Below are 13,178 nucleotides of genomic sequence, written 5' to 3'. Positions count from 1 at the left end.
AGATGGCTGTATACTCTGTCTTTAAGGAATTGCAGGTGAGTACAGAAGAGCTTTGTGTAGTGTCTCTCTGGACACACTGTACTTGATACTTCTGAGCTATTTTTCCTGGGATACCTGTGTATGTATTATTTGGTTAGGCTTTTTTAATGACTAATTGTAAAACAGAAGTGTACTTTTTTGTAACTGTGAGGTTCATGTTGAGGGAAAAGTTGGTTAATAGATATGGTTTTGTGGAGTAGGTGATTTATCTTAAGGGGTGCTACACACCCAAAGTGGAGTGTCATCTTTGATAAAGCTTTGGAAGATGCCTTGTCCTTTCCTGTTCTTGCAGGAAGGAATGTTCTTGCAACACTCCTTACCCCCATGCTTCAAGCACTGACGAAAGAAAATCAGCCTCACAAATATGTTTACATTGTTTGATTTGAATTGCTCGACACTTTCCTCTTTTGTTTCCTTTTTTCTAAGTAGTTTGTTGGTGTTCTGTGGGGTAAAGAAAAAGTAGGGCACTCAGATCATTAAAGGGCATTTTCAGAGATCTTTACTCTTCATTACTTTGCTCTTTAAAATAAAAAATGTCAGCAAGTTTAGAAAGAAAAAACTTTGCTGGTTGAGCTGACCAGTTCTGTAATTTCACTATAGCAGCTGCAGTACTGAAAATGAAAATAGAATGCAGAAGAAAGCTGTTGCTATTCAGATTAACAGTTTTCATTGAAAGTAAAAGCCTGTGGTCTTTCTGCTGTTTTCATTTACCATTATGCCACACAAAGTGGCATTAGTATAAATGACCACCAAAGTCCTGCCTGTGTGATGAGCACTGCATTTCCATTTTGCTGACTGACTTACCCCAGGAGCTTCACTGGTGACCACTTTTGCTTGAAGCCAATTATATACTTCTTAAATTATTACTTGTGCTAAGGTTACACTAGAAGTTCGGCTGTAGTCGTAAGTCAAACGCCTGTGGCTGAGTAGCACCTGACACCACACCATGTAAAAGCTTTTCCCTACCCTGAGGTGTTTAACTTAGAGGAAGAAAATGACTCATATTTCGTACCCACTAAAATGTCTCAAAAGGGAGTTTCTGCTTTCCTCTAATCTAGCACTGATAGTTTTGGTGCAGGCTACTGAAGTTTACCTAAATCTATTCTGAGCATAAACCTGAAGTAATTTTAGATAAAGTTATCAAAGGTAGGTAGATGTAGGGCAGTGGGTGGAGCTAGGATCCGGAACTGAGTAGGAGTCCTAGTAACAAACCAAAGCCTTCACGTGCTGGTCACACAGCCCTGGTGAAGTAAACAAAAAATTTTGTTTGTGAAACTTGTTTTGCCATGAAAAAAAAAAGAAACAATGAGACAGCATGGGTGGTTTTGCTGTTCTTGCAGCAGTGATAAACCTAATTGCGAAGCAGTTTTGTAAAAAGCCAACCTCTGACTGAAAACACACACTACTTTGGCTACTCCAAAGCTGAAGGGAAGGCACTGCCATGTGTTATTGGAGACCGTGTGGCCAGCCAGGGCGTCAGCGAGCTAAGAGGTATGACAAATTCATGCCAGGGAAAACAGCTCACACACAGGCTTCGTCAACCTTGTTTTCATGGCTTTTGTGTCTTGTAAACAAGTTGTGGCAGCTGCATGTGATAAATCTCTGCGCCAAGCAAAAATAATTACAATAGGGAGGGAATCTTGAGCCTGGCGTCGCTGCCTGCGTGCATGGAGGGGGTGGTGTCTCGCTGCCTGTTGTGGAGGGGGGCTTGTGGTAACCCACATGTCTCCCAGCCTGTGCCATGAGGTCAGCGTGCATGGCTGTAAAACCGTTGGAGCTGCAACAGCTGGCCTCGTGCTATGGGGGAGGGAATGGGGCAAGGAGAGCTGGAAGCTGGGCTAACTTGCATGGCTGCACCCTCCCGGGCGATGCTGGTTCTGCTAACCGTGGGATCCTGCTGCCCAGGCAGAGCGGGAGCATGCAGTAACTTCACTGGAAAAGGGGAAGCAGGAGAAAGTAAGCAGCAACCAGGGAGGGACAGTGTGTGTGGTGGGGAATAATCAGTTTTCCCCTTGGAGATGAGGTAAGGCTGCAGCGGGAAGCCCAGCCCACAGAAGGTGCAGCGCAGCTGGGAGTCCAGGTGCACCATGACCCTGTTTAGTGTCACTTTTACACCTATGGTATTCAGGCCACTTGCAGTTAACTGTGTCCTGCCTGTCAAAGTCTCTTTTCATTTGCCATTTTTCTTGCAGCGCTTATGCAGGTTTTTTTAAGAACACTTGGAGTACTTTGTACTTCTCTTTAAAAGTGATTTAGTGGTTTTTTTTCCCTTTCTCTACTTGGCATCTTGCAATTGTCAACTTCCCGCCTGGCTTTTTCCCAGTAGGGATTACTGGCACAAATACAGCTCATGTTCACTTTTCAGGACATTACTTGTTTTAAGTCTCCTGTTCATCAACTGCTGGCGTTGTTACATCTCTATCCTGTTTCACTGGTTCAGCGGGTTCTTCTCCCATGAGTTCCAGTGTTCAGACTGCAGGAGAAGAGATTAGATTAGCCACTCACTCTAGCAAAATGTCACTTAGAGCTGTTGCTGTTCCAGACATGATAATTGTACCCATGTGTGCTGTATGCGGTTCAGTGTCTATTCCAGTCCCTGTCACGACAATGAGTGCCTGCAGTTCTGCACACACAGAAAATCACATAAACCTGTGCTAGCTATGCTACAAAGTAAAAACTCAGGCTGCTTTCTCCATCTACATTTTGCATGCACTCCTACTGACAGCTCAAAGCCATTTTGCTCACCCTTCCCTTTGAAAGTGGCTTTACTTGCCTTTAGACTCCTTTTTCTTTCGGAAGCTGAGGCGTGAGGTACGGGACTATAACTGGCAGGAATCTCAAGTCCTGCTACACAGATTTGCAGAGCAGGCAGGCTTTCTCCAACAGGCCGACTTCACAGCTCTTTGTAGCGCTGCAGTGCTGCTTCATTGTGCAACATGAATCACAGTTCCTGAAGCTGACGCAGCCATGAATAAGTTGCATCTGTCTTCCAGCTAATCTGTGTCCCACTGGATAGCAGGGTTTCTGCCAAATTCCATGTGTTTCTACTGACAAACAAGGTGTTGATCTTTCAGCTGTTTACACAATGTGTAATAAACCTGTAAAAACGCACAGAGGTAGCAGTGCTTTGAATTGGTTAACTGGAGGGATGAAGGGGGGGGTTGGGCACAGGTGGCAGATTGTGAGTTGAATGAGTGCAGCTGACAACCATATAACCCTCTCTATTCTTGAACAGATTCTCTGGGACCACAGACCAGGGCTGTGGCTGCTTTCTTTAGTTACAGCCTATGCAGTGTCTGCCTTGGGCACCAAGCCCTATCTCTAGTTGTGTAACAACATGACCCTCTCAGAGTGAAGAACCCTTGTCTGGGCATATATAAACCCTGCATGTGGTTTTTGTTATGAGTCTTTCATCACATCATTTAGCTGATGATGAAGATGATTGACCTGACAATGACGAGCGCGGGTCAGTCCCAGAGCTGTGGGTTTTGCGCTAGGTATATCTATGTTTGCATGGCTTCTCGGAGTCTTTCCATCCCTGCAGTGTTGCCACACTGATGGGGAAATAATGCCCTGGAGCTCCTCCATCAGTGACATTTCACAAGTTGGCAGGACTCACCTTCTTTTTGGGAATACTCATTTTTATATGTAGTAGTACAGAAACAATTCTCAACTGTGAGGCCAGTAGTTTTACTAGTATGGTATTCAGTAAGTATACAGAGAATGTTTGATCCTGCCTCTGAAGTCCCTACAGCCTGATAGCTCTGTGGGAAATCATGTGTCACACACTCCATACTTGTTTCTGCTTCCTCCCCAAAACTAAACAGTTAGGGCCTGAGTGGCTTCCATTAGGGATAAATTATTTGGTTTCTTTAACTGGTGCATCCTATCTAGTTTTAGCATAAACCAAGTGTTCTTCCCTATCTCAACTTTTCCTCTGGTGTTCTAGCTCATTTGCAGGAGCAAAATTGTTTTTTTGTTGATTGGCAAATAGATTTTAGTGCTTCGCTGGAGGCTTTTGGCCTTTAGAAGCCTCTCCTCTAGAAGCTGTTGATGGAGAAGACAGTCTTGATCATAATTTGCCATCAGCTTATAGAGTTTATCAAAACACAATTTGTGTGTATGTATTTATATCTATGCCCTATCTATATATACTAGAAAGGATACTATACATGTATTGGTCCTGGTATTTATATTAAAAAAATAAACAATATCACTTGACCAATGTGAGAAGAATGTGATGTCCCCTGGCTTGCTTTTATGAATTTGTCTTGGAAATTGTTCTGGATAGCAGACACATAACTGATGGTAAGAATCACTAGAGTTCTGTAATTTTCCTGAGTCAGCATTCAGCTGTTTTGCCAGAGCCTGTAATTTCACTTCCTTTTCTAGTCTGGAATGTTCTGATTGCTTGACCTTATATCCAATGTTTTATTTTGTTTTCCATTGTACTTCTAGTCTGATTCCTTGTTTGAACTCTCCCTCTATCATTTCTCTCCCTGTTTGAGAGTGCTTACACAATATCATGCATAGTCCATTTAACCAGGTTAGAGATATTTTGACTAGTTTTGTACTGTTTTGAAAGGCATCTGATCTCTGCTACTTCACTACACTAACCACAACAGCAAATCTTGCTCTGATGCAAACAGATCAACTTCAGTTCATGAGAGAAAGCACATTTTCCCTGTGTAGATAGCTCAGCTTTTTTCTAACTTCTGCTTTCTTTGTTGTGACAGGGGTAAGCCAAAGAGAAAAGCAATTAATAATAAAATCCAATGGGCATTTTCAAAAATGGAGGGATTATTTTTAGTTTTGAGTGGCTGGTGTTGCTAGTTTCAGCGTGCTTTCAGAGTCCTGGCTCTTCTGCCATGAGCCTTCTCCTGGTGAGGTGTGAAGCAGACATTCCTCTGCCAACCTGAACTAAAAGGTTAGTTTAGGTTATTGTATTAAACCCTGCTTAGGCAGTTGCTTCATTCTTCATGTTAAATTCAGCTGGCTTGTGTTCAGCCAAGGTATTTCCAGTGATGTGCTGCCAGCTTTCTCCAAAGGCCTCCTCAGAAGTCTTTCTTCCTTAGCTGGTGGTACATGGAAAACACCTCCTGTAAATATCTTGGTTTAGTGTATAGATTTGCATCTGCAAAGCGCATACTCTCTGTTGTAAAGCAATCAGTCCCTCCGCCTCCCTTCCCCTACCAAACATACCTTGACCCCTGCTACTGTATCCATGACACCTGGGGCAGAGGGGAATGTCCCAGTGACCCTCTGAAGGGAGAGTGACACCCCTTACCATCTCCTTGGACCCTAGGAGAAGGTGATGGGAATGCAGACATTCAGGTCTCCCCATGGGAGAGTTCACACTTGGTCCTGCAGCACCTTACTCCTTCACCTGCATGTGATCACGGAGTGCTGGTGGTCTTGGGGAGGGCAGCATGTGAAGCCCAGCTGGGTATTGTGCCAACACCCAGCAGCACTCTCTGAGTTTCCTCTTATGTGGCAGCGTGAGTTTAAATAAGCAGAAGGCATGGAAGGAGGTATGGGGGGCTGCAGCAATTTCTCTCATATTTACACTGATAAGCAACAGGTATTTCCGCTGTGAAAATTTTAATTTCCTTTGCTTTTGAAATGCAGTGATGCAGAAGCTCAGGTTTCCTTCCACGGGGTCAGAAGAGCAAGGAGGGCTGCATGGACCAGCTGATGCCTGTGTTGTCCAGACTCTCCCCATCTGGCAGAAATGACTCATCTGTGGCATGACCCAGCCGCTCCGTGAGGCTTGTTGAGCTCAGGGGGAGTTTGACTTCAGATCCACTATTTCCTTGAAGATTTGCCTTTAGTCCTTGCCTTACCCCAGCCCTCATCTGCATTTGCTGTCCAGCCTGGGCTGAAGTGGGCTGCCCCAGATGCCTGCCTTCCCGGCGCCGGTGGTTCCCTTGTTTTAGGGTGCGGGGAGCTGCCATTCAGAGCTGAAACTGCTCCCTCTACCTAGGGCTCATTACATGCCGCTTCCTCTCCTGCTGCCAGGGGCCTGGACAGAGAGCAGGGAAATCACATGCAAGGCGCTTGTAAAACCCTCAGCCCTGTCTGCCACTGAAGGAAGAACTGGCTGAGCCTCCCTCTCTGCAGGATGGACTTCCTGCCCTAGGAAATCCCCTGCTGTAAGGCAGCCCAGGAGATCCACCTTGGGGATCTGAAACTGCAGCCAGTCAGCACAGGCTGGGTACAGAATGAGAGCTATGGGTTTTTAGAAAACCCTAATAAAACATTTTGATTATACATAAGAAAAAACACAAGTGATCCTGCCTGCTCCTCAGCTCTGTGGTTTGCCTAAACTTACTTCCCTGGGATACACTGGAGTTTGATCTTTGAGAAATGATATCTAAAAAGCCCACATGTAAAAACTTAACTGTTCCAGCGTTAGGATCATAATTTGCCTTTGATCCTGTAAATTGTTGAACCACAACCCTAGTCGTTGCCCAAGGACTGCAGGAAATGTGCACAGGGTTATGCAAATCTCTAGGAGAGGGAATGTTTTGCAGGGGTGGGGGGAAGATGGCTCTTGCCGCAACTGTCAGTCTCTGGATTGCAGCTGAATAGTTTGGCAGTCCCCGCGCTGTCCCGTGTCACCCCACTGCCAGTTCCCACGGCTCCTACCCCTCTCTGCTCACCGTCCAGTTGTGCAAGTCTGGAGCGGCGAGCTTTTTTCAGATCTCCCCCTGTGTACGCTGGTGGCATTAACAGGCAGAGTCTGCAAGCTCGGTCCTTCGTCTGCATTTTTCTCCAAACCACCACTGCGAGTGCAGTGTTCATGTTTTGCCTCTAAATCCCCAAGACTTTTGCCGGCTGGGGATATTTGCATGGGTGGATCAATCTGATGGTAAGACACAAAACAATTTCTTTGGGAACCTTGAGGGGAGCTAAGCCTGCACTAGACCCCAACCAAGGCAGGACAACAGCAACAACACAGCAGGGACATGGCCAGCAGATGGGGAGCTGTCAGGCAGGACTTCAATTTTGTGTAAAATGTGAATTTTCCTCTTTCCCAGATTTGCAGAGGAATACTCAAACCCTTGTAAAGAGGCAGGTTGGGTGTAGTGTGGAAGTGCATCCATCATCAACACCACATTCAAAACAAGAGTGCTTGACATCCTAACCATGGCTCAGGGTAACAGATCCTGATAAAAAATAAAAGTAGAGGTTCTTTGATACCTTCTCTGTTCTTTATTTTTTTGTTTGTTGTTTTTTTCTTTTTTCTTTCTTTTTTTTTTCTTTTGGTGTGTAAGCTAAGTGGTATGACACAGGACTTTGCTACTTTACAAAATTTACTTTTTTACTTTACTCATCAAAAGGGTGGGATGAGCCCGTCACTGCCCAGCTGCCCTGGCAGGGCTCCCCTGGCAGCCGTGCTGTGGTGTTGTGCTGTGCCGGGGCAGGCTGTGCCGCATCCAGAGCACAGCCCAGCCTTTTCCATAGGCTGTGTATGCTGCACAGGTACAGGGGCTGCGCACGCCAGAATGTGGGGCAGTGCTGCATCAGCTGGGCAGGAGTTTGTTTTGCTGTTTCTGTTTGGTTTTTTCACTTCGGTGATAATTCTTACCCAATGCACGATCTCTGCTCTATGTACTTTACTACTCCTTGTGATAATCAAAATCCGGCCCTGAACTTTTTCACTACAAAGGAAACAAGAACTTTGCCCCGTTGGCTGTTAACAGGGCATTTGGTGATGCCGCAGCCTCTTCTCACGTGCAAAAACCCCAAAAGTCTGTGGAAATCAAGGTTATGCTGATGACAGAACGCTTATTGTTTTTTTACCAGTGTGGGTGGAGATCAGGTGCTTTGACAAGACATGAAATTTCTCGTGTCAGGCACCCGACCGGTCGGTAGAAAAACCCCTTTAAACACCAGGACCGCCAATAACATGCTGTGTACGGCTCAAAGTGCAACCTGTGATGGGCTCAAAGCGCTGAAACATTAACCAGACCTTGGGCCACCATCTGTAGTTGCCGCTCGGTGCCCACACCATCGCTCCCGGGAGCGGCAAATGAGGGCGGCACTATTATTATCCGTGTGGAGAAAGGGCGCAGCGGTGTTTGCACAGCGCGGACGGAAGCGCTGGCGGCGGCCCCGGGGCGCTGGGCGTGCGGCGGTGGGGCAGCAATAACAAGGTACGAGCTTCCCCGTGCGGGCAGCAGGGAGAGGCCGAGCGCTTAAATCGCAGCCTCCGGCTCTGGTTGAGGTGCTCTGATGAGCACTGCCGCGGTGGTGGTGGCGGCGAGAGGCTGTCCTTCCATGTCCACTCTCTTGTTTGCAGGTATAACCTGCCTCTGGCGAAACCCCTGACTCTAAGCCTCCCCCTGACTCCAAATGAGGTAAGGCTTGTGGGAAGAACAAATATCATTCATGAAATTGCAGGCTGCACTAGCAGGGGAAAAGGAGAGTGCTAGAGCTGCTTCTGGGCCCACACCTCAGATGGTTTGGAGCTGGGTGGTGCTTTGGTGGTGTTTTCTTTTTAACAGTGGTGAGGTGTCCTGGAGATCAGATGAGGAGATATGAGGAGCCAGAAAGCATTTCTGAGCATTCAAGTGTTGTAATCACGTTACTGCTCCCTGAGCTCAGCTGACACAGGAGACAGGTAAACATCTCCCACTGCCCAGGTAGATGACGGTACATAAATCTCCAGAACACCCTGAGGAATAACAAGTCTTTTGCAACTTTGCCTTTGAACTCTGAAGAAGTTATGCTTGCATGATGGATGGCAGCAGCGCCCAGCTGTATTCTGAGGCATAGCACAGCTCCCAACTCCCTTGCAGAGGTTTTATCCTCAGCTGGAGTAAGTGTACAGCAAGCTGTGCGTCAGTGCTGACTCTTGCAGCTGTAGAAACTTGTCATTTCATTTCCAAACACCAGCACCCTCAGCAAGGCGCTTGGCCTTGGGCCAAAAGCCATTCCTGTAGTGTCTGCTCCTGCTATATACATGTGTGATGTTAACTTACCTGATTCCTGGTGTGGGTTTCTCCACAACCACTGCCACATATCTGTGTCTTGTCAGTGTGGCAGCATTGGGAGCAGCCTCTTCGATTACCAGGTCTTAGAGTGAGTTTACCTGAGAGCATGTCCCTGTTCAGCGGAGCAAAGTGATGCTTTGCCCTGCTTGTGCTGAATCGTTGTTACCTGGCAAGGGTTTGGGAACTGCGAGATCATATTTTATTGTAGCATGTTACAGCTGCAGAAAAGGTATTGGATTCTGGGTTTATATCAAAAGACTAATTCTTGATTAGGATGATAAAATATTTAGGTCTAGAACTTTTCCTTCACAGCAAAGTAAAGTAAATTGCTCTACTAGTAGTGGCAAAAGAAAGGACACGCTCATTTATGATGCTTTAAATCAGACAAATAATTTCTGAAGACAAATAACAAAACTGTAGCAGAGAGCTCTGATGCAGGGCTCCTTCTTGGATTGTAAACACTGCAAGACAGAAACCATCAATATTTACACCGTGCTCAGCCTAGCACAGTGCAGCTTCTCTTGTTGGGCCTTTGGAGGCACTAATAGGAATATTAAATCACGCTGAATACCTTCTTGCAATATTTACAGTTTAACGATAACGAAGCGTGTGTGTGCGGAATACTGTGGATTGTGACCATGCACCAGAACCAGAAAACCTGTGATGAGGCCAAGCCTTGTGATATGACCCCAGCTCCTGCTTATCACACGTGCACTGCAGTGGTTGGGACCCTTTCTGGTGCTCCCAATATTCATCAGAAGCAACTTAGAAGGAACGATGAGAGAGTAAGTGTGTTACTGTGTGAGCTGTCACCAGTCGTACCAAGAACTGTGGATTGAAAAGTCGGGGGGGAAAAAAGGCATTAAAAATACCACTGCTATGTTGCCCTTTGGGCTCACAGAAATGTGACACAGAGAAGAATTAGCCTTTTGCGGTTTCATGTTTCCCTGACCTTTTAAGAGAGGAAGAAAAAACAGATCCAACTTCTGCTCCCAGTTACAATGTTGGAAGTCCAGAGCAAATACACTGCCTCCTGAGGTGCTAGAGCAGAGTTTCATGTTGTCTATTGAAAAATCAGAGAGACAGAGAGAGAGGTGAGGTGTAAGATAATTTAACAAAAGCTGTGTGAGTTCAAAGATAAGCCTACATCCCAGGCAAGTGTAATTACTGGTGTTTGAGTGTAATTTTGGTGTTTAAGGAGACCCATTCAACCTGCTCTGGTGGGATTTGGCGTCAGTGTGAGGTAAAGCAGAAAACACGTGGCTCCTAGAGCACAATGCCCTTGTACCGTGTGAGTGAGGGATGTGCCACAGGGGAGGCCTCCTGGCCACCAGCACTGCAGCTGACAGCCCCTGGCAGTGGCAAGTCCTGCTGATGCATGTGGCAGGGATGCTGTGACAGCACCTGCAATCACACCACTCGACACTTGGGACGGCCTCGAACCATTAGCGTTAAGCTCACACGTGCTACTCGACATGAAAACAGTTCCAGTTAAAAATCATTTCCGAATTGTTATTTTGGCTTATGCAACTGTCGGCCTTTTTTTTTGTTGTTGTTGTTGACAAACAAAATCTGCTTGGATTATACTTTAATGACAAACTCTGCATGCTTCACCAGGTTTTCTTTGTTTTGGCTTGGTTTCCTGGTTTTATTTCCCACCTTCCACTAAAGAAATTTTTATCTCAGAGAGAAAATACAGGAGGTGGGCTGCTTCCTACCTGAAATCCCAGCCTTGACTGGCAGATGCTGATAGACATGAATCATCACAATGAATGCAGTACAGCACACAAGCAGCTTTTTTTACAAGCACAGGGTTGTTAAGCAAAGGATTGAGAAACACGTGGAGTACACTGCAGTTTTGCTAATGTATGGCTGGGTTCCCAGGTCCGTGTACATTCTTGCAGACAGGCTGCAGTTGTCATGATGCTATTGCCAGGAAAGATGTAAACAAAAGGAAACCTCTTGTCAGTTGAAGCATTAGGTTAGTAATACAAAAGAGTACTTAATGGAGTCTTTCAGATCGATACATGCCCTCTGTTTGTCAAAGATGTTCTTTTATGTGTAGTCATACAGCCTCTTTGATGTAAGTCACCAGTTTTTACATTTTTTAAGTAACAGAAATATTTACTATGTGGTGAATCAGAGCGGCGAGCAAGATCATAGGATCCTCTTGCACAGGATCACGACTTAAAATTCGTGTGTTTTAGGCAAAGCTCTTCTGGATTCACTTGAAGACTGACACATGGACATGTTTCCATTGAAGTTGCTACAGGTTTGTCTTTATGTATGCCTCTACTAAATTTTATAGCTGGCAATTAGTCTGGGATGAAGTCTGGTTTCTTTCCCAACACTGCAAATGCAATTGTGTAACTTCATTAAAATTCAAAGCCTGGTTCTTATGGTGGATTAAAACAGTAGATAGCAAGATGTAAAGAAAAGTCACCCTTTAAGACTCTTCTTTCCCACTGTGACTGCTTACCTCATGGAAGCAGCAGCCATATGGATTACTTTTGGGTTGTGTTTAATCCACACCACATTCCCCTAGAGTTGCCACTGTTTCAATAGCAATGCCCTGCCCTGTGCAAGGCCTGCTGTCGCCCAGGGGCTTGTATCTCCCTGCCCTCAGCTGGCACCATGATACTGCCCTGGGGCTGATGCTACCTCTGGGGTTTGTGGAAATGGTGGAATTGTGGTCACGGTGGTACTGATGCACTAGGAAGGGATGTCACATATTTAAAAGCTGTTTACTGAAACATTGCTCCAAGGTGGGAAGGGATTTCCCCCTTCAGCTGTTGCTACAGGTGTGATTGTCCCACAGCATAGCAAAATGCCATCTCAGCTTTAGTGCATCATCTGTGAGCTGCCTGACCCGTATGATTTTTTTTTCCCCTTTTGTTGTCAATTATTGACTGGAGAGATGAGGAATGACACATGCTTAAGTGCATCAGTTATCTCAATTTCCTTCCCCTTAGGCCTAGCTTAGCCAAGATTTACCAGAACAATCTACAAAATGAAGAAGTTCCAGTATTTTTTTTTTTTTTTCAGGTGATAGGAGTTTTCTTCTGAAGACTGACAAAAGGGCTGGAGCACAGTGAGTTATTATTACAACCACTTATTAAAAAAAAAAAAGAAAGAACATGCTGTAAGATAACAAATAATATAGCCCAACTGGTGCAATGCAATAAATTTTCAGTGCTACAAAAAAAATCAGGGATGATCACAGTCCTGAACACACACTCACAAAGCCATTCCAGATTGCAATTGTGAGCACCCAGAGTCAGTACAACAGGAGAAAGTAAGATACAGCATTTTAGGGACATGACTTTGATAATTCTCTAGTTTGAAGCCAGGGATAAGTGATAGGTTGGACATTCCCACTGGGGAAATAGGCTAGTTACATCGGAATGGGTTATCTTTTGCTGTTCAACATCTCAGCACCCTAGTTACCATCTCCAAACTAAGGTGTTTGCCTCAGCACATGGTTGTTTACACAGTGACTTATCTTACCTTGGTGAGATATTTGATACCCATAAAACATCCATCACACTCTGTCCTACTGCTTTTCTTTAACTCAAGGCAAGGCCCATCCCTCTCCCAAAACCTTTGACAGCTTTGAAATATGGCAGTGTCACCGTCCATGTAGCTCAGGGGCCGTGCAGTTGTTGCCTTCTCCAGAGGCTCTGCAACACCTCAGTATTTCCCTCTCTTTGAACAGAGGTGGCAAAATCCGTAACTGTTTCCATTCTGCTTGGCTGAAAATTGAGGAAAAGCTCGTCACCCTGTCACAGATAGTTAAGTGAAGAATCAATATGATATGAAGGCCTCTGCACCAGGAGTAGCCCATAATAGGTGGAGGCAGTGTCACAACTCAGCTTGTTTTTTAATATAGCTCTTTTTTTTCCAGTTCTTTAGTGTGTGGTTTTTTTTCCCTCTGGGTGGAGCGGAGCTGGGGAGGTGATGACTTACCTGCCACAGCTCAGTAGATCGCAATCTGGAACTGGCAGAGTGTTAACACAATGCCCCAGCAGAGCTTTTCTGTCTCTAATTTCAATGATTATGTTGTTACTGGATCAGTGAAGAGAACCATGAAAAACACAATTACCAGGAAGCCCTGTTCCTTTGCTTGCCCCTTTGTCTCAC

The 13,178-nt window shown here is 45.4% G+C and overlaps 1 protein-coding gene across 1 annotated transcript; it reads left to right on the top strand.

The window, feature by feature from the left end:
- The first annotated feature begins 2 nt into the window (after nt 1-2).
- Nucleotides 3-12,124, top strand: LOC125318452. Its single transcript, XM_048289169.1, has 6 exons — nt 3-35; nt 6,775-6,910; nt 8,107-8,402; nt 9,629-9,823; nt 11,246-11,310; nt 12,084-12,124. The coding sequence occupies exons 1-5, from the start codon at nt 3-5 to the stop codon at nt 11,297-11,299; spliced, it is 714 nt and encodes a 237-aa protein (XP_048145126.1). The 3' UTR covers nt 11,300-11,310; nt 12,084-12,124.
- Nucleotides 12,125-13,178: the final 1,054 nt, after the last annotated feature.

Source organism: Corvus hawaiiensis, chromosome 30 (genome assembly GCF_020740725.1).
Source record: "Corvus hawaiiensis isolate bCorHaw1 chromosome 30, bCorHaw1.pri.cur, whole genome shotgun sequence".
NCBI classification, from domain to species: Eukaryota; Metazoa; Chordata; class Aves; order Passeriformes; family Corvidae; genus Corvus; species Corvus hawaiiensis.
Note: the sequence above shows the minus strand (reverse complement) of the source record. Positions and strands in the feature narration are given on the sequence as shown.

Bases quoted from the DNA above. Each gene is read 5' to 3' on its own strand.
- LOC125318452 (XM_048289169.1), top strand. From the start codon at position 3: ATGGCTGTATACTCTGTCTTTAAGGAATTGCAG. The intron at 36-6,774 runs GTGAGTACAGAA...TGGCATTAACAG, and splicing joins CTGTCTTTAAGGAATTGCAG to GCAGAGTCTGCAAGCTCGGT. The intron at 6,911-8,106 runs GTAAGACACAAA...ATCCGTGTGGAG, and splicing joins ATGGGTGGATCAATCTGATG to AAAGGGCGCAGCGGTGTTTG.